General features: G+C 48.3%; 1 protein-coding gene across 6 annotated transcripts; it reads left to right on the forward strand.

Annotated features, from left to right (window-relative positions):
* Window positions 1-650: 650 nt before the first annotated feature.
* SMARCD1 (SWI/SNF related BAF chromatin remodeling complex subunit D1) lies at window positions 651-16,026 on the forward strand. 6 transcript variants are annotated; one of them, XR_012420237.1, is made up of 13 exons: window positions 651-855; window positions 1,476-1,663; window positions 1,950-1,992; window positions 2,086-2,208; window positions 2,693-2,815; window positions 3,855-3,971; window positions 5,200-5,345; window positions 5,602-5,763; window positions 5,854-5,951; window positions 9,500-9,635; window positions 11,925-12,047; window positions 14,083-14,184; window positions 14,315-16,026. XR_012420237.1 is itself a non-coding variant. In XM_005570811.4 (13 exons), the coding sequence occupies exons 1-13, from the start codon at window positions 679-681 to the stop codon at window positions 14,366-14,368; spliced, it is 1,548 nt and encodes a 515-aa protein (XP_005570868.2). In that variant the 5' UTR covers window positions 651-678; the 3' UTR covers window positions 14,369-16,026. The 6 variants fall into 6 exon arrangements, 4 of the variants coding, with proteins under 4 accessions (XP_005570868.2, XP_005570870.2, XP_005570869.2 ...); XM_005570811.4 differs by having other exon boundaries at window positions 5,244-5,345; XR_012420238.1 differs by lacking the exon at window positions 11,925-12,047.
* The last annotated feature ends 3,118 nt before the right edge of the window (window positions 16,027-19,144 follow it).

Genomic DNA, 19,144 nt, shown 5'->3' on the forward strand with positions numbered 1-19,144 from the left:
TAATCCGGAAGCAGGTTAGGTCGGAGACAAAGTTAGGTTGAAGTTCCCACGTGAGGTAGTTATTGAGGCACTTTATCTGTGGAATGAGTCCTGGGCTATGAGCAAGAAGACCTGGAATCTTGGCTTCGGCTTTATGACTAACTTGCTGGTTGACCTTTGCCAAGTCGTTCACCTGTGAGTTCAGCTTTCCTATTTGGAAAATGGAATAAACTGTGTTTCCCTCCTCAGCCCCTGATAGTTATAGCAGTAAGAAAATGAAACGAAAAGCAATCAAAGCGTTTTGGGAAGTTAATGCCATGCGCCAAGATGAAGCTATTACTCCAAGCACCTCATCATCAGCGGGCTGGAGTCGGGGTTGAGACTGGGGCTGAGGCTGTGGTCCGTCCCCCTTTCCAGGTCCTTGTCTACCTCCCGTCGGCCTGGGGGCGCCCACTCACGGGGCCTCTCTATCCCAGAGTTCTTCTCTATGGTTTTCCCTCCAGGACCGTGAAGGCGGGAGGGCGTGGCCAGCACGCCTTTTCCGCTACTCGCTCCTCTCTAGGCGACAGTCTCGCTGCCCTGAGCCTCCCGTGCCGGCCAGCCGGCCGGGGGAACAGGCGGGCGCTCGGGGGGCGCTCAGGGGGCGGGGGGAGTTCCGGTTCCGGTTCTTTGTGCAGCTGCATCGGCGGCTCCGGGAAGATGGCGGCCCGGGCGGGTTTCCAGTCTGTGGCTCCGAGCGGCGGCGCCGGAGCCTCGGGAGGGGCGGGCGCGGCTGCTGCCCTGGGCCCGGGCGGAACTCCGGGGCCTCCCGTGCGAATGGGCCCGGCTCCGGGTCAAGGGCTGTACCGCTCCCCGATGCCCGGAGCGGCCTATCCGGTGAGTGGGGCAGGAGGAGGGACGCGCGGGCCGGGGGCGGGGCCGAGCGGGGACGTGGGAGTGACAGGGGTGGGGGGAGAAGTAGGAGGGACTCCCTTGGGAGGGGTTCGGGCTCTGGGTGGGGGCTGGGGGAGGCAGTGCGCAGGAAGAGAGGGGGAGGCAGTTGGTGTCCACACCAGCTCCTAGGGGCATTGTTTCCGTGGGGAGTCGGTAGAGAACCAGGGTGGGTGAAGTGGGTCCAGGGATACCTATACGAGGGCCGGAGTGCAGAGGGGCTTGAGCAGCTCCATTGATCAAAGGAACACAGAACGTGTAGCTGACAAATTGAGGTCAGCTTCTAAAGAGATAGTAGCTAGCAGAGTAAATGTGGAACTGGCGATGTCCGATGTGTCCGATCCAAAATAGACCGATAATTTGAGTATAATCTGGCTCTCGCTTAGCTTTTGGACTCTTATTTTTCTGTGGAGTCACTGCTGGAGCAGAGGGTTCTCGTCTCATTGTCCTCCATTCCATCCGTAAACCTTACTTCATTCAAAGAACTCAGGCGTTCCCTGCTTTTCTTTCTTGGTGGGGTTTAGCAGGTGAAACCATGACATCTCTGGGTCCTCTCCCCTCTGTAGAGACCAGGTATGTTGCCAGGCAGCCGAATGACACCTCAGGGACCTTCCATGGGACCCCCTGGCTATGGGGGGAACCCTTCAGTCCGACCTGGCCTGGCCCAGTCAGGGATGGATCAGTCCCGCAAGAGACCTGCCCCTCAGCAGATCCAGCAGGTCCAGCAGCAGGCTGTCCAAAATCGAAACCACAAGTAAGATGATCCTGGGGCAGAGGGAGGGAGGGAGGGAGCCTGGGAGTACACAGGTGGTGGGATTACCTGAACCAAGAAGTGGTGGTGCTGTGTCAGCAGATGGTGCTACAGGATGATTGAGAATGCTTGGTGGTGGTGGTGGTGGTGGTGGTGGTGGTGGTGGTGGTAGTTCTTTGAGAGCAGCTTTGCAATCCCTTCACATTACTATAAATGGACATGCTGACAGCTTATTTTCACGTTCTGACTAGTTCTGTCCCAACCTGATAATAGTGTTTATTCCCAACAGTGCAAAGAAAAAGAAGATGGCTGACAAAATTCTACCTCAAAGGGTGAGTCCAGGCTATCTGTTTTCTGGAAAGTGTGGTAGGTTTGAGTATAGAGATGAATCATCCTAGATTTCAATTAATTTTTCTGTTCCTAAGATTCGTGAACTGGTACCAGAATCCCAGGCCTATATGGATCTCTTGGCTTTTGAAAGGAAACTGGACCAGACTATCATGAGGAAACGACTAGATATCCAAGAGGCCTTGAAACGTCCCATCAAGGTAACACAGGAAGTTACTAAGCAGAGAGCCAAAGGAGAGGACCCAGGAACCTTCAGCAGGCTTAGGATGAGAAATCAAAGGCACAGCACAACTCTCCTTGGCATTTAAATTGTATCTTTCCCTTCCGCCTACAAACTGAGAATTACATTAGGAGGATAAGAACAGAATGGCAAAGGGGGAGGGGCTCTTGATGTCTCTTGCACTACAAATATACCCTTGTCCATGTTTTTGCTGTAACTGCTCTGCTACCTTGGGAACCTGGCACCTTGCGTGACTTTGTCCACCTGGCATCCCACTGTATGCACTTGTACTTAGGCTGATGGCCAGTACTCCTCTTCTAAATGGAATCTTCATCCACCCACCCAAGGGACTGGGTAGACAGTAAGCCAGTCTGTTAGGAATAATTTTGGGGTTTGGGGAGACTCTTGTCTTCAACATTAGACCACTGAAGCCCCACGATCAATCCTGTTTCTGCCTTCCTCAGCAAAAACGGAAGCTGCGAATTTTCATTTCTAACACTTTCAATCCGGCTAAGTCAGATGCCGAGGATGGGGAAGGGACGGTGGCTTCCTGGGAGCTTCGGGTAGAAGGACGGCTCCTGGAGGATGTGAGTTCAAGGTCCACAGTGGTTGGCATCTAGGGTGGGAGCTGCTGGGAATGAACAGTGTTGTCTGGTCAGCAGGAAGCCTAACTGGTGCTCACAGCTCCTTTTGGGAGCAGTAGGGAGAGGGACACTGTTCCCTGCACTGAAAGACAATGGTCCTTTGTGTTTGCCCCCACACCTTTGGCCTTCACTGGTATCATGTGGAGAACCTTATTGTCCTGGGATCTGATTTGTGATTTACCTTCCTCTTGGTGCTGCTGGCCATTGGATTTAGCCGTATCTGTAGATTATTTAGTTTTTGTTTTGTTTTGTTTTTAGTCGAGTTTGCACTTCATTTGAGGCCGTGTTTCCTCTCTGAGTTCTTGTGGTATCTCCATCTTCTCAACTTTCATTGGAGGCACCCCATAGTTTAAGTAGGATAGATTTCTCTTGACAGGCTCTTTGTTGCTTCCTGGGGAGCATCAGCTGACAGGTGATAGCCCCCAAACTTCCCAACCCAGAAGCTCCTCGGGGAAGCTCACCTTTCTCTCATTCCCTTACATTCTCTTGCTCTATTTTTAGCTGCTCGCAGGAAGCTAATTGGAATGCACTTTTGCAGGAGAACCAGGGCTCAGTGTCAGAGCCTCCTTCTCTATATAGGTCCGGTCCATCTGCTGGTGGTGTCATTCTGTCCAAATAAAGCTGTTTTTGTTCTGGCTGCTTATTCCCTGTGATTCATTTCCCCTCTAGAGTCAGACTTTTCTCTGCTCAAACTCGCTTAGTTATATGCAATGGTTTGCTTAACTTGCCTCATTTCCCTTGGGCAAATGAGGTGGGTAAAACTGACCCTGTATGTGTTCTAGGCTGCTTCTTCAGGGTTCTGTTGTTACCGTGACTGGTTTAATACCTGCAGCTGCCTACTTTGCCTATCTCTCCTAAGAGATATTCAGAAAATATTTTTTGAGTTTTTTCTCATTGTGTTGGGGTTCCTTTTTCATAGGATTTTGTCTTGGGAAGTTTCTTCTGGCCTTTCGTAACATGATTTTTCTTTTCTCTCCTCTAGTCAGCCTTGTCCAAATATGATGCCACTAAACAAAAGAGGAAGTTCTCTTCCTTTTTTAAGTCCTTGGTGATTGAACTGGACAAAGACCTGTATGGGCCCGACAACCATCTGGTAGAAGTGAGTAGTTCTGCCTTCTAGGCTTTGACTCTGATTAGAGGATGATGGACTTGGGAGCCATGTTTTAATGTCTAAGGAGAGGGGGAGGTATAAAGTGGTCACTCTAGGTGTACACAGTACCACTCCAGGTGTACAGTTTGCACGTTGACCTCTAGATGGCACTAGCATGTTTAGTTAGGACCAAGGGCTCTTGTAATCTAACTTGTCCCATCTTTTTAATGTTACTATCCTGGTCACTGCCACCTCTTTCAAGGGAAAGTCTACTGGTGGCCTCTCGTACGTGCCATGCCATCTCTGCATCTTGCTTGTTAATAATGGTGAGATGTAGTTACCCATGCACCAATCATACTTTTTCCTGGTAGCAGTTGCTGTAATTAGAGGGATTGACTGATAGGGTACCAGTACTTGCCAAGGTTACCATTACAGATCTGGGACTTCCTCTTGGTCTGTGCTCCATTTACATTTACATTCCAATTCAGCAAAAATCCTTTATTATGATGCCTGATTGCACACCATTTTGAAGCCCATGTTAGCAACAGTATTCTTTGGGATACAGGCAAAACCAGAATGACAGTCCAGCCAGCACGCCAAGTGAACTTAACCTGCTCCTTTCTTTGCCAGTGTAGCTGCAGCCCCTTAACCTCAACTACTAAGAGACATGGGAAGGTCTTTACCATCTAATAAGGGAAGTAAGTCATAGAATCAATAGAAACTTGTAAATATATTAATTTAATTTTATAGCAGTAGAGTATAGTGGCTAAGAATGTGGACTATAGAATCAAACACACCAGAGCTCAAATGGTGGCTCCGCCACTTATTGGCTGTTTGACCTAGGCAAGTTACTCTATTCTGCTGAGCATCGTTTTCTCACCTGTAAAATAAGTATAATTGTGCCTATCTTGTATAGATGTTTGGGAAGTGAGATAATCCAGGCAAATGTCTTAGAATACTCTCACACGTAGTTAAGTACTCAGTAAATGATAGCTATGTTATGTTACTGTTCACATGTGTATTATCCATTTTGTGGATAGAATTATCACTGGACATTCAGGCTTATTTAAATGCAACCACAAACAGAATTAAAAGGTTAATCTACTTATACACAGACAGTAATCCCAGAGCCATATGCAGTTTTTTAAAATGCCTCATGCTATTGCTCTTCTCCAGTAGCCTCAGTAATCAAAGTTGAATATTCAGTCATTACAGAAGCTCTTCCCTCCCACCCCAGCTCTTCCTCTGGGAGAGCACCCCCTGACATCTTCCTCTCTGTAGTGGCACAGGACCGCCACTACCCAGGAGACCGATGGCTTTCAGGTGAAGCGGCCGGGAGATGTGAATGTACGGTGTACTGTCCTACTGATGCTGGATTACCAGGTATTCTGTGGTGGTGTGAGGGGGTCCAGCTTTTACAGCCATATCCTGTCAGCGAGCTCACTTTAAAGGGTTTATGTCTAGTTGTGAATAATTTGCCACTTTGTCACAGAGATAGAGTCTTAGTCATCTCTGAGTTCTTCCTAGAATGTTTCTGTCCCAGAAAAAGCACTACATTGTTGTTGAATAGTTTGAATGTATTGCTGCATATAGACCCAGCTAACTAGCTTCATCCCCTATACCCTTTGGTTCCCTGCAGCCTCCCCAGTTTAAATTAGACCCCCGCCTAGCTCGGCTCTTGGGCATCCACACCCAGACTCGTCCAGTGATCATCCAAGCACTGTGGCAATATATTAAGACACATAAGCTCCAGGACCCTCATGAGCGGGAGTTTGTCATCTGTGACAAGTACCTGCAGCAGGTAAGTAATGGACCCATTCTTTTGCTAGAATCCATTAGAACACTAGCTACACTCAAAATGCTAAGCTCGTGCTTCTCTCCTTTGCCACAGATCTTTGAGTCTCAACGTATGAAGTTTTCAGAGATCCCGCAGCGGCTCCATGCCTTGCTTATGCCACCAGAACCTATTATCATTAATCATGTCATCAGGTAGGCCTGTGTGTGGGAGGCAGTGCTGTGCCGGAGCTGCCTTGTACCAGTTTGCACAAGCTAGTTGTCAAATTTTCAGGAATTTTGCAAATAGGTTGTTAAACACAGCTGTTACTTTACAATTAAATTACATAAACTTATAATTAAATATATTAGTCTAAAAGTGGGTAACATATACTCAAAATGTATTACTTTCTCATTATTACATTTTATTGTATTTGTGCTCTTGAGGTTATTTTTGCCTGTTGTATACATCTGGTGGAAATATGATATAATGATATGATGTGCTTATATGTTATTGTGCATCTCTTCTCATGAACAGTAATGTAATGTTGGTAGCTTGAAATCAGAATTTTTTTTTTTTTTTTGAGATGAAGTTTCATTCTTGTTACCTATGCTGGAGTGCAGTGGCGCAATCTTGGCTCACCGCAACCTCTGCTTACTGGGTTCAAGTGATTCTTCTGCTGCAGCCTCCCACATAGCTGGGATTACAGGCATGTGTCACCATGCCTGGCTAATTTTGTATTTTTAGTAGAGATGGGGTTTCTTCATGTTGGTCAGGCTGGTGTTGAACTCCTGACCTCGGGTGATCCGCCCGCCTTGGCCTCCCAAAGTGCTGGGATTACAGGCCTGAGCCGCTGTGCCCAGCCTTTTGTTTTGTTTTGTTTTGAGATGGAGTTTCGCTCTTGTTGCCCAGGCTGGTGTGCAGTGTCATGATCTCGGCTCACTGAAACCTCCACCTCCCGAGTTCAAGCGATTCTTCTACCGCAGCCTCCCATGTAGCTGGGATTACGGGCACCTGCCACCATGCCCAGCTAATTTTTTTATGTTTTTAGTAGTGATGGGATTTCACGATGTTTGCCAGGCTGATGTCAAACTCCTGACCTCAGGTGATCTGCCCGCCTTGGCCTCCCAAAGTGCTGGGATTACAGGTGTCAGCCACTGAGCCCGGCCGAAATCAGATTATTTAAAGCCCAAAGATCAGCAAATGCACGTATCTGGGCACTTCCTCCTGCTCTCCTTTGGAAGATCAGTTGTTAAACATTTACCAGCTCTTCACTGATGGAAGAGCTCAGTGGCCATCTTTTCTCTGGATGGTACAGCATTCTATTCTGAGCCTCCAATTCCATTACTTCTATTCACTTTTTTGTTTAGAGGATGGAGAGCAAGGCATCTCTAGGCAGATAGGAAGTGAAGAAAATTCCTTCTCAAAGAAGCATGGCTCTGTAGTTGGATATAGTCTCTTTGCCTTTCTTCCTTTATTCCATATTAATTCCAGTAAGGACTTTTTTTTCTTTTTTTTTCTTTTCTTTTCTTTTTTTTTTTTTTTTTTTTGAGACAGAATCTCATTCTGTCGCCAGGCTGGAGTGCAGCGGTGCAATCTCAGCTCACTGCAACCTCCACCTCCTGGGTTCAAGCGATTCTCCTGCCTCAGCCTCCTGAGTAGCTGGGATTACAGCATGCCAGTACGCCCCGGTGATTTTTTGTATTTGAGTAGAGATGGCGTTTCACAGTGTTGGCCAGGATGGTCTCGATCTCCTAACTCTGTGATCCACCTGCCTCAAGCCTCCCAAAGTGCTGGGATTACAGGCACGAGCCACCACGCCTGGTGGGCTTTTTTTTTTCTTTTGACCCTGAACCTACAAGATGACAGAGAGGGAGAGGGGAGAAAAAGAAGAAAGATAAGACCCTGAACCATTACTTACGCAGTAGTAACTCCTCGACCTATAAATTAGGTCAGTAGAAGTTGGTCTGTCCTGTATTCCTATGCTTAAAGTTAGACCACTTTTAATTTTGTGTTTGACTTTATTTTTGGGGTCAATTTTAGTTTAAAAGGGAGAAAGCCAGGCACAGTGGCACGTTCCTGTAGACCCAGCTACTCCAGAGGCGAAGGTGGGTAGATATTTGAGTCCTGGAGTTCGAGTCCGGCCTGGGCAACATAGCAAAATCCTGTCTCTGAAACAATGAAAAAAAGTTTGTTTGGTCAGGTGTAGTGGCTCACGTCTGTAATTCCAGCACTTCGGGAGGCCAAGGCGGGCGGATCACAAGGTCAGGAGTTCAAGACCAGTCTGGCCAATATGGTGAAACCCCATCTCTACTAAAAATACAAAAATTAGGTGGGTGTGGTGGTGGGCACCTGTAGTCCCAGCTACTTGGGAGGCTGAGGAAGGAGAATCGCTTGAACTTGGGAGGCAGACGTTGCAGTGAGCCGAGATTGTGCCACTGCACTCCAGCCTGGGCAACAGAGCGAGACTCCATCTTTAAAAAAAAAAAAAAAAAAGCTTCGTTTGTTTAAACATATATAGAGTCTCGCTCTGCCAGACTGGAATGCAGTGGCGTGATCTTTGCTCACTGTAACCGCTGCCTCCCAGGTTCAAGCAATTCTTGTGCCTCAGCCTCCCAAGTAGTTGTCATTACAGGCATGCGCCACTTTTTGTATTTTTAGTAGAGATGGAGTTTCACCATGTTCGCCACACTGGTGTTGAATTCCTGGCCTTGAGTGATCTGCCCGTGTTGGCCTCCCAGAGTGCTGGGGTTACAGGCATGAGCCACCACACTTGGCCAAAAAAGTTTTAAAAATTATTATTATTATTATTTTTTTTTTTTTGAGACAGAGTCTCTCTCTGTTGCCCAGGCTGGAATGCAGTGGTGTAATCATGGCTCACTGCATCCTCGACCTCCTGGGCTCAAGTGATCCTCCCACCTCAGCCTCCTGAGTAGCTGGGATCACAGATGTGTGCCACCTAGCCCAGGAATTATTTTGAAATTTTTTGTAGAACCTGGGGTCTTACTGTGTAGTATAGGCTGGTCTCAAACTCGTGGGCTCAAGCAGTCCTCCTACTTCAGCCTCCCAAAGTGTTAGGATTACAGGCATGAGCCACCATGGCTCGCCAAAATTTTTTTTTTTTTTTGAGACCATCTCACTCTGTCACCCAGGCTGAAGTGTAGTGGCATGAACTTGGCTCACTATAACCTCTGCTTCCCAGGTTCAAGAGATTCTCCTGCCTCAGCTTCCCCAGTAGCTGGGATTACAGACATAAGCTACCATGTCTGGCTAATTTTTAGTAAAAATGGGGTTTCACCATGTTCCTGACCTCAGGTGATCACCCACCTTGGCCTCCCAAAGTGCTGGGATTACAGGCGTAAGCCACCATGCCTGGCTGCCAAAAATTTTTTTTAAAGGGAGAAAGATATATAGGAGACTGTAGCAGTGATTTCCTTTGGAGAGGAAGGAACTGCTTTTCACCAGATACCTTTTGTACTGCTTCAATTTTTACCATTGACTTTTTAAATAAATAACTTTATTGAAGTATAATTTATATATAACAGAGTATACCAACTGAAAGTGTAGTCTGAAGATTTTTGCCTGATCTGTATACCATGTAGCTGCCACAGTAAAGTATAGAACATTTCTGTCACACCCAGAAGTTGTTGGGCCCTTTTGCAATTAGCCCCTTTTCTCTTCATCCTGGGTCATCTTTTTGACCCTGTGTAATTAGGTCTTAGGGGACAAGCTCTTTACCAGGCCCCTTTGGTTTCCTGTCCAGTGTTGACCCGAATGATCAGAAAAAGACAGCTTGTTATGACATTGATGTTGAAGTGGATGACACCTTGAAGACCCAGATGAATTCTTTTCTGCTGTCCACTGCCAGCCAACAGGAGATTGCTACTCTAGACAACAAGGTAGGGGTCTGTGCCCTGGACGGTTGGGTACCACCAGCCCCTATCACAGCTTCAAGGCCTCCTTTTGATTTTTAGTGTTCATTCAAAATATGGCGACACCCAGTATATGTCAGGTACTGTGCTTGGTGCTGGTTTGAGCCAGACTCAAATGAATTCTGATTGTGGGGATACTCTCAATAGCGCTGAGCCTCAGTTTCTGATTTGTGGAATAGAGACCATGGTACCTTTTTTTTTTTTCTTTTTTCTTTTCAGGAGTCTCACTCTCTCGCCCAGGCTGGAGTGCAGTGGTGCAATCCTGCCTCACGGCAACCTCCACTTCTGGGTTCAAGTGATTCTCCTGCCTCAGCCTCCCAAGTAGCTGGGATTACAGGCACCCACCTTCACACCTGGCTAATTTTTGTATTTTTAGTAGAGACAGGGTTTCGCCATGTTGGCCAGGCTGGTCTCCAACTCCTGACCTCAAGTGATCTGCCCGCCTCGGCCTCCCAAAGTATTGGGATTACAAGCGTGAGCCACCATGCCCAGCCCATAGTACCTATTTTAATCAGGTTGCTATGACAATTAAATGAGGGAGTATATGTAAAGACTTGAGTCTGTATCTGGCACATATAAAAACAACAAATGGTAACTTCTGCTACTATTATTGTTATCTGGATTGTTGTTATTAGACACAGTCCTTGCAAATAAAGCCAAAAGTGCTTTGGGAACACGAAGGAAAAAGGGAGGCTTTGCTGGAAGAGTTGATGCCCCAACTAAATCTTGTTGTTTTTTTTTTTTTTTTTTTTTTTTTTTTTTTGAGATGGAGTCTTGCTCTGTCGCTTAGGCTGGAGTGCAATGGCGTGATCTTGGCTCACTGCAACCTCCGTCTCCTGGGTTCAAGTGATTCTCCTGTCTCAGCCTCCTGAGTAGCTGGGACTACAGGTGCCCGCCACCATGCCCAGCTAATTTTTGTATTTTTAGTAGAGACGGGGTTTCACCATATTAGTCAGACTGGTCTTGAACTCCTGACCTCAGGTGATCCACCCGCTTCGGCCTCCCAAAGTGCTGGTATCACAGGTGTGAGCCACCGCGCCCAGCCCTAATGAAATCTTGAAGGACAAAGTAGGTGTTAATGAAAGGGCAAAAAGGGTAGTGGTGCTGGGGGTATAGGAGGCAGAAGACATTCCAGAAAGAGGGAATAGGGCGTGTAAAGATCCAGAGAGGAGAGAGAGAGCCTGGTGTCTTAAAGAAGTACCAGCCATTTAGTGTGCTAGATACAGCATAGAGTGCCAGGGATGGGATGTTTTGGGAAGGAAAGCTAGATAGGGAGCCAGATGCCTAATCATGAAGAACCTTTGATTCAGGGAAGACTGGTTTATGTTTCATCCTGAAGACTGTGTTGAGAGATCATTACCAGTGGAGGGACTGATGCTATTTGTATGTAGAATCATCATTGCAGGAAGGTGGAGAATAATTTGTCAGAGGGCAGGGCTGGAGGCAGGAAGCCCAGTTAGGAGGCTGGTGCAGTAATCCATGTGAGACGTGTTGAGGCCCTACATTTACAGTCCCGACAGTCAGGGTGGAGATAAGTAGATAGATTTGAGAGGTGTCAAAGTGCAATTGAAGGAATTTGGCCACTGTTGGGATTAGAGTGAGGGGTGAATGAGAAGGAAATGTTATGATGCCTCCCAGGTCTCTAGCTTGGGTGGATAGTAGTATTTACTATGACTGGGAAGAGGGGAGGAGGAGGAGCAGGTATTGGAGAAAGGGTAGTGAATTTAATTTTAGAGATGTCAAGTTTAAGCAGTCGGTTTGGTTGGAGTATAGAAAATAGACTCTGGGCTACAGACTGGGGACTCATTATACTGTCAGTGGTAGTGGAAGACATACAAGTCAAAGAAATTGCTGGGAGGAGTATGTAGAATGAGAAAAGAGTTGAGAACAAAACCCAGAGATGAGAGCTTATGAGACAGCCCCATATGCCAGTCCTTTTCTTCCTGAGAACACTTTTGGACCCATTTGGGCTGTGGAGTAAGTATTCATCATGTAGCTTTGCCCATAGTGGGCACTGAGGAGACCAAAAGGAAAACTTTCCTCACATGGGGTGTACAGAGAGACACAAACAAGAGCAAATTACCTGCTGAAAGAATGCCAAGGGTCGGAGCAGTTGGAACTTTATATGATGGTACCAGCTGTGGGCAGCACTGTGACTAGGTTGGGAGTGGCATGTGGAGTTGTCAGGCACCACCTGCCATTTAACTTCTCATTTTTCTAGTTTGAAAATGGTATGGGCTTCGTTCTTCCTTTCAGATCCATGAGACAATAGAAACCATCAACCAGCTGAAGACTCAGCGGGAGTTCATGCTGAGCTTTGCCAGAGACCCTCAGGGTTTCATCAATGACTGGCTTCAGTCCCAGTGCAGGGACCTCAAGGTAAAGAACCTAGGAGAGGTCTGAAGGGACTTAGGTCAGTGAGGCACACACCTCCTTTATTTATGTAGCAGCTGGTAGAAGACCCAGAGGAAGGAGTAAGGGGCCAGATTTTTCTTTAGCATGTTCCAGGGTCCATTTTGCAATTAAGCAGGGAAATGGGGGCAGACCCATCACGTGTTGATTTAGTACTTACTTTGTCTGTCACTGTGCTTCATCTTGTCAGGGATACAGAGTGGAAGACCTGATCTCTGCTTTCAAAGCAGCCTACATTCTGTCTGAAGAAACTAGGCTAGTATAGCCGGGCACTGTGGCTCACACCTGTAATCCCAGCACTTTGGGAGGCTGAGGCCGACAGAACGCTTGAAGTCAGGAGTTTGAGACGAGCCTGGCCAACATGGTGAAACCCTGTCTCCACTAAAAATACAAAAATTTAGCCGGGCGTGGTGGTGTGCACCTGTAATCCCAGCTACTTGGGAGGCTGAGGCAGGAGAATCACTTGAACCCAGGAAGCAGATGTTGCAGTGAGCCAAGATCCTGCCACTGCACTCCAGCCTGGGTGACAGAGCGAGACTCCATCTCAAAAAAAAAGAGAAACTAGGCTAGTGTGATACAAAGTAGTAAACCAGGCCGGGCGCGGTGGCTCAAGCCTGTAATCCCAGCACTTTGGGAGGCTGAGGCAGGCGGATCACAAGGTCAGGAGATCGAGACCACAGTGAAACCCCGTCTCTACTAAAAATACAAAAAATTAGCCGGGCGCGGTGGCGGGCGCCTGTAGTCCCAGCTACTCAGGAGGCTGAGGCAGGAGAATGGCGGGAACCCGGGAGGCGGAGCTTGCAGTGAGCCGAGATCGCGCCACTGCACTCCAGCCTGGGCAACAGCGTGAGACTCCGTCTCAAAAAAAAAAAAAAACAAAAAACAAAGTAGTAAACCATATAAGACATTATCAGGCCAGGCGTGGTGGCTTACGCCTGTAATCCCAGTACTTTGGGAGGCTGAGGGCAGATCACCTGAGGTCAGGAGTTTGAGACTAGCCTGGCCAACACAGTGAAACCCCATCTCTACTAAAATACAAAAATCAGCCAGACATGGTGGCAGGTGCCTGTAATCCCAGTTACCCAGGAGGCTGAGGCAGGAGAATCGCTTGAACCCGGGAGACGGAGGCTGCAGTGAGCCGAGATCGCGCCACTGTACTCCAGCATGGCTGACAGAGTAAGACTCCATCTCAAAAAAAAAAAAAAGACATTATCAGACTGACCAGGATCAATAAGGTAATTCAGAGAAGGGAGATCAGTGAAACTAGAATCTCTGGGGAAGGCTTCATGGAAAATTTGGGATTTGGAGACATTTCTCAGAAAGGGGAGCACAGTAAGCTCAGTCTAGTAGATAGGAATGGGCACAGAGTATGAACCCATCAGTTCTCACCCCTCCTGTGCTGACTGTGACTAGTTAGGCTGAGCAGAGGAGCAAGGGAAAAGGGATGCCAGGAAAGATCCCTGAACAAGGCAATGACTTGTTGATTACAGAGGTGACTGGGTGTTGTATCAGTTTGCTGAGGCTGCTGTAGCAAACTACCACAAACTACCACAAACTGGGCAGTTTTAAACAACAGGTTTGTCTCACAGTTGTGGAGGCTGGAAGTCCAAAATTAGTGTGGGCAGTGCTGCTTCCTTCCGTGAGCTGGGAGGGAGACTCTGTTCTGTGCATCGCTCAGCTTCTGGTACCGCAGGTGTTCCTTGGCTTGTAGGTGGTGGTCTCTGTGTGACTTAACGTCATCTTCCTTCTGTACGTGTCTGTCTCCGTGTCCAAATTTCCCCTCTTTATAAGGGAACCTACCAGTCATATTAGGGGGTACCCTAGTGACCTCATCTTAACTTGATCATCTGCAGAGACCCTATTTCCAAATAAGGTCATTCACAGGTACTAGGGGGTTAGACTTCAACATTTTGGGGGAGGATACAATTTATGCAATAATGGGTGTGAAGGAAGGAAACAAGCCTTTTCTCCTCTCTCTTCCCTCTCCCTGCATCTCCCTCAGACAATGACTGATGTGGTGGGTAACCCAGAGGAGGAGCGCCGAGCTGAGTTCTACTTCCAGCCCTGGGCTCAGGAGGCTGTGTGCCGATACTTCTACTCCAAGGTAAGTACATGGTGTGCATGGGGAAATTGATAAAAGGCACAGGGTTTTTACCCCTGATAGGGGTCAGTGGTGTTAGACACAAACTTCTGGTTTGTCTCATCTTCTACTCCCGTCACTATTTTCTCCTTAGGTGCAGCAGAGACGACAAGAATTAGAGCAAGCCCTGGGAATCCGGAATACATAGGGCGTCTCCCACAGCCCTGATTCGGCTGCACCAATTTTCGATTTGGGCCCTGTGCTGCCTGCCTCATAGCACCTGCCTTGGTCTTGCTTGGGGCGTTCCAGGGGATGCTGTTGGTTCAAGGACAACACCAGAATGAAGAGGGTCTCACATTTCTGTCTCATAAGACACCTGTTACCCTCTTCTTTCACCCCATCCCTTCCCACCCCCAGCTTCCCTTTGACCCACAAAGTTCCCATGTGCCTCTACCCTCCCCTGGTCTACATAGGACCTCTAGATAGTGTTAGAGAGAGAACCTGTAGTGGTAATGAGTGCTTGGAATGGATTGGGCCTAAGGCCAGGTGGTCTTCAAGGGGACCAGCTACACTGATCCTGCCCTTCAGAGACCCAGGAGTTGGGAGCTTTAGCTCCTTCTCCAAGACTCAGGCCTGGGGGCACTCTATAAGCTAGTTGATCTTGGCTCTCCTGATAACAGAATCCAATTTCCTTCCTTCCCTCCACAGGTTTGGAACAAACTCTCCCTTCACTTGTTGCCCCATAGCACTAAAGAAACCCTGGTTCTTGGGCTCCACTGAGCCCCAGGTCAGTCCCCAGCCCTCTGGATTGGCCTGCTCTCTCAGTGCTTCTCTCACTCCTTAGTGGGGGTCCACATCAGTATTGGAGTTTGTTCTTTAACTGTTGCTCTCTCCCAGACACTCCCTGTGGCTGCCCTTTGTAATTCCCTCAGATCTGCCCTAACCCCGGGCATTTGGGTGGGGAAATCTTGCCTTTCCCTTTCAGAGCCCCAGGGATCTCATCTGGGGAACTGTCATTGCCAGCAGAGGCTGTTCCTTCCTGCTGCTGTTTGGAGATGTCATTCATTCACTCCACCCTGCCTCCCCATCCCTTAATGGAGAAACAGGCCTAAAACCAAACGGGTAAAAAGCCCTGGGCCATCCCTGTCTTCCTGTCCCTTGTCTGCCCAGTTGACACCTACTGGTGACTTCTAGGGCACTGAGGAGTGAAAGCGCCTAGGGCTGGAGAATAGCGCTGAGTTGGGTTTGTGACTCTTCCCTCTCCCTGCCTCACAGGATTGTGACTCCCCAGCCCCTGCCCTCAAAGCTTCAGACCCCTCAGGTAGCAGCAGGACCTTGTGATCTTGGCCCCTTGGAACTGAGATGGTTTTTGCATCTTTCCAGGAGGGCCTCACATTCTTCTTCCAGGTTGTATTACCCCCGAGTTAGCGTATCCCAGGCTCGCAGACTCAACACAGCAAGGGTGGGAGACAGCTGGGCACAGAGGGGGAATTCCGTTCAGCATGGGCTCTAAACCCACAGAACTGACAAAGCCCCTGCTTCCCCACCCCCTCCTCAGGCTCCTGCGAGCACACCCCCACCCTCAAATCCCTGCCTGTTCTATACTGGGGACAGCAGAGTTTTCTCCCAATCTTCCCCTTCCTGCCACTTTCCCTCCCTTGAAAGGTTGACACTGGACAACCTTGGGGCAGCTGAGCCCTGGCCCGCCTCCTGGCTGGAACCATGAGAAGGAAGCTCAGTACTTCCATAGTGTCCCTGTTGATAACTGTTTTTATTAACTGAATTATGTTTTTTTCATGGACCAAAATTTTTTTTGTACTGTCCCCTTATTGATGTTACCCAGTTTTAATAAAAGAATCTTCTGAAGGATGGGTCCTCTTACCTACTGTGAGAGAGCTCTTCCCTGAGCTCTTCTTCCTTCAATACCATTAGCCATGCTCGTAGTGTTTGTTCATTTTATTTGACAAGTATTTATTGAGCACCTGCTGTGTGCTAGTTGTGATGCTAGACACTGGAGATAAAGTGGAAAATGAGATTTCTACTTTTGTGGACCTCAGGGTCTTACCTTAAGAGATTGGTGTCTGCCCCAGTGGTCCAAGCAGGCTAGTTGCTGGTTGGGATTATTGGGTTTCACCACTGGATCTTAAGAGCCCTTTCCCGACTTTCCTTGTTACAGGTCAGTGGCAGTCATCTTCCTCCTTGTCCATCTGAGCTCCCCAGAGCACCTGTTGGCTGGAGTGAGCCATAGATGCCCATGATCCCCTTTCGTTTGACAAACCTAAGCCTTTGGAGGAGTTTCACTTCTTCCCCCAGGGCTTCTGTCTAGATGTGGGCAGGAACTGGACAACCAAAGACATTTTTGCTTTTTGTGCCTGCTACTCTAATGTTTAAGGTTCCACTTTCATGGTTCAAGTAAGAGTTCAGTTTTGTGTTTTGAGACGGAGTTTTGCTCTTGTTGCCCAGGCTGGAGTGCAATGGCGCGTTCTTGGCTCACTACAACCTCCGCCTCCCAGGTTCAAGTGATTCTTCTGCCTCAGCTTCCCAAGTAGCTGGGATTACAGGCACGCACCACCATGCCCGGCTAATTTTGTATTTTTAGTAGAGATGGGGTTTCTCCATGTTGACCAGACTGGTCTCAAAACTCCCAACCTCAGGTGATCCGCCTGCCTCGGCCTCCCAAAGTGCTGGGATTACAGGCGTGAGCCGCCGCGCCCGGGTAAGAGTTCAGTTCTTTTTTTTTTTTTTATTTTTTTTTTTTGAGACAGAGTCTCGCTCTGTCTCCCAGGCTGGAGTGCAGTGGCCGGATCTCAGCTCACTGCAAGCTCCGCCTCCCAGGTTTATGCCATTCTCCTGCCTCAGCCTCCCGAGTAGCTGGGACTACAGGCGCCCGCCACCTCGCCCGGCTAGTTTTTTGTATTTTTTAGTAGAGATGGGGTTTCACTGTGCTAGCCAGGATGGTTTCGATCTCCTGACCTCGTGATCCGCCCGTCTCGGCCTCCCAAAGTGCTGGGATTACAGGCGTGAGCCACCGCGCCCGGCCAAGAGTTCAGTTCTTAAGAGCACCATGGAAGTTCTGTGTTGTCATCCTCATACTGGAGACAACTAGCCCCTCCTTGGCAGAGTTTGGAAGACAGCTCAGGAGAGATTCTCATTAGCAATCACTTGAAACTCGCCTGCAGTTCTACCTGCTTCCCACTTGGGGGCTCATGACTTTTTCCTTTGTCATTATGCAAGAATGGGGTTTGGAATATAGGATCAGAGTGCAACCACTTTCCAAAGTTGTAGTTTAAAAATTATCCTTTGCATCTTTGGATGGGAACATTCTAGCATTGCCTGTTCAATATATGTAATCAAACCCACCAAAAAATCCAACCACTGTTCCTTCTCCGGAACTTGGGGTTTATCAGACTTGAGAAGGGAAAGCAGAGAGGAGTGGTTGGGCCGATAACTAGGAGTGGAGAAAATTGATGTCAAGGACATTGAAATGGCATCTGTTTTTACCCAGGCTAATTACATGTGTAATGAATGGCTGATGAACCATTATTAATTTCAACCAAATAATCTACAGTTTGCTCTTGGGAAAAGAGCTCTAGTGATACAGATAACTTCCTGTGATGAGCCAGTTCTGAATCTCTGCACCCTCTTTATTCCCATGTAAATGAGCACATTCTTAGTCTCTACACTACCTAAAATGATTGTAGGGGCAAAATGAGAGAGGGAAGCATTTAGGCAAAAACAAGGGGGTTATTTTATGCATAAACATCCATTCTTTGGGGCTCTCATCATTTGTGCCAGGGACAGAAGCATCCTTTCTCTTCCATCACCCGTAATCAGTGCTCCCAGCTGGCAGCCTGGCACTGGAGCCTTCATCTCAGTGCCAGTGCAATAAAGGAGTGGTCTGTGGGAGGCTGTCTCCGTATTAGGTATAACATTGTGCAAAGAAAAACAGCCAACTACTGATTTCATGTCCGTTTCCCTATGGGAACTCACTGGCCATGGAAGGAGAATATGGTTGGTTTTTCCTGGGCAGTCCCTGGAACTTAGAAAGCCATTTCTTCCCAGTCTTGACCTCCTGCCTGCTTACCCCTACCCACAGGTTGTGCCCAGACTTCCCTCTAGCCCAGTGCTTGTTACCAGTTGCTGGCCAGCAGCAGCCCAGGGGGATGGCAACACCCACCTAAATGTCTGCCAAGCCAGGAGGACAGCACATGAGCACACGGTGGTGTCTGCCCTCTAGGCCAAGGTGCACAGTGTTAGGAGCCTCTTGCTCCACTCTCCAGATCAGCCTGGAAACCAGAGCTTCCCTCGTCTTAGACAAACAGATGGCTGTGGGCGATACAGAGCCCTGAACTGCTGACTATGTTCCTTCCATCTCGCCCTTCCCCAAAAAACATATACCAAACTTACCCCCAGTGACGGCATCTGAGACCACAAAGCCCCACGGACACAGCTGCCCCGGGTCCTGCCTCCCTTCCCCTTTTCTGGCCTCTGCAGACTAGCCATTCACCTGAGGAAGCCCCTGGGGCAGTACCTTGGAAACCCCGGAGAGGAGGAGTTGAAGGAGGCTCAAAGCCTCTCAAGGACAGTGTGCACTCTGCCTGCCTCCTATTTCCTCCTCTTAAGCCCACAGTCTACAACAAAATTGTGTGCCGCAATTCTCAGAGCCCTCTAACTTTGACCTTTCCCACTTTCCCTAGAACACATTTTTGGGTGGGGATCATCTGAGGTGAGAGGCCCATGGATGAGTCCCCAAGATGACCTCTGTGAGTGACCAAGACAACCTTGTCTTTTGAGGCTCCTGGGGCCTCATCCTTTTTTGAGCTGAGCTGTCCTCAAAACAGGCCCTTACCTCTTAATGTGGCCTCATCTTTAGAGGCGGGAAGTGGGCCCACATCCCCCACCCCAGCCCTGCAGTGCAGCTAGTGTGGGCCTGCTAGAGGACAGAATTGTGGAACAGGGTCCTGCGAGGGTATGTGGCAGGGTG

The sequence above is a fragment of the Macaca fascicularis genome, chromosome 11, assembly GCF_037993035.2.
Source record: "Macaca fascicularis isolate 582-1 chromosome 11, T2T-MFA8v1.1".
NCBI lineage: Eukaryota > Metazoa > Chordata > Mammalia > Primates > Cercopithecidae > Macaca > Macaca fascicularis.

Bases quoted from the DNA above. Each gene is read 5' to 3' on its own strand.
- SMARCD1 (XM_005570811.4), top strand. From the start codon at position 679: ATGGCGGCCCGGGCGGGTTTCCAGTCTGTGGCTCCGAGCGGCGGCGCC. The intron at 2,209-2,692 runs GTAACACAGGAA...TGCCTTCCTCAG, and splicing joins CCTTGAAACGTCCCATCAAG to CAAAAACGGAAGCTGCGAAT. The intron at 3,972-5,243 runs GTGAGTAGTTCT...TCCTCTCTGTAG, and splicing joins CCGACAACCATCTGGTAGAA to TGGCACAGGACCGCCACTAC.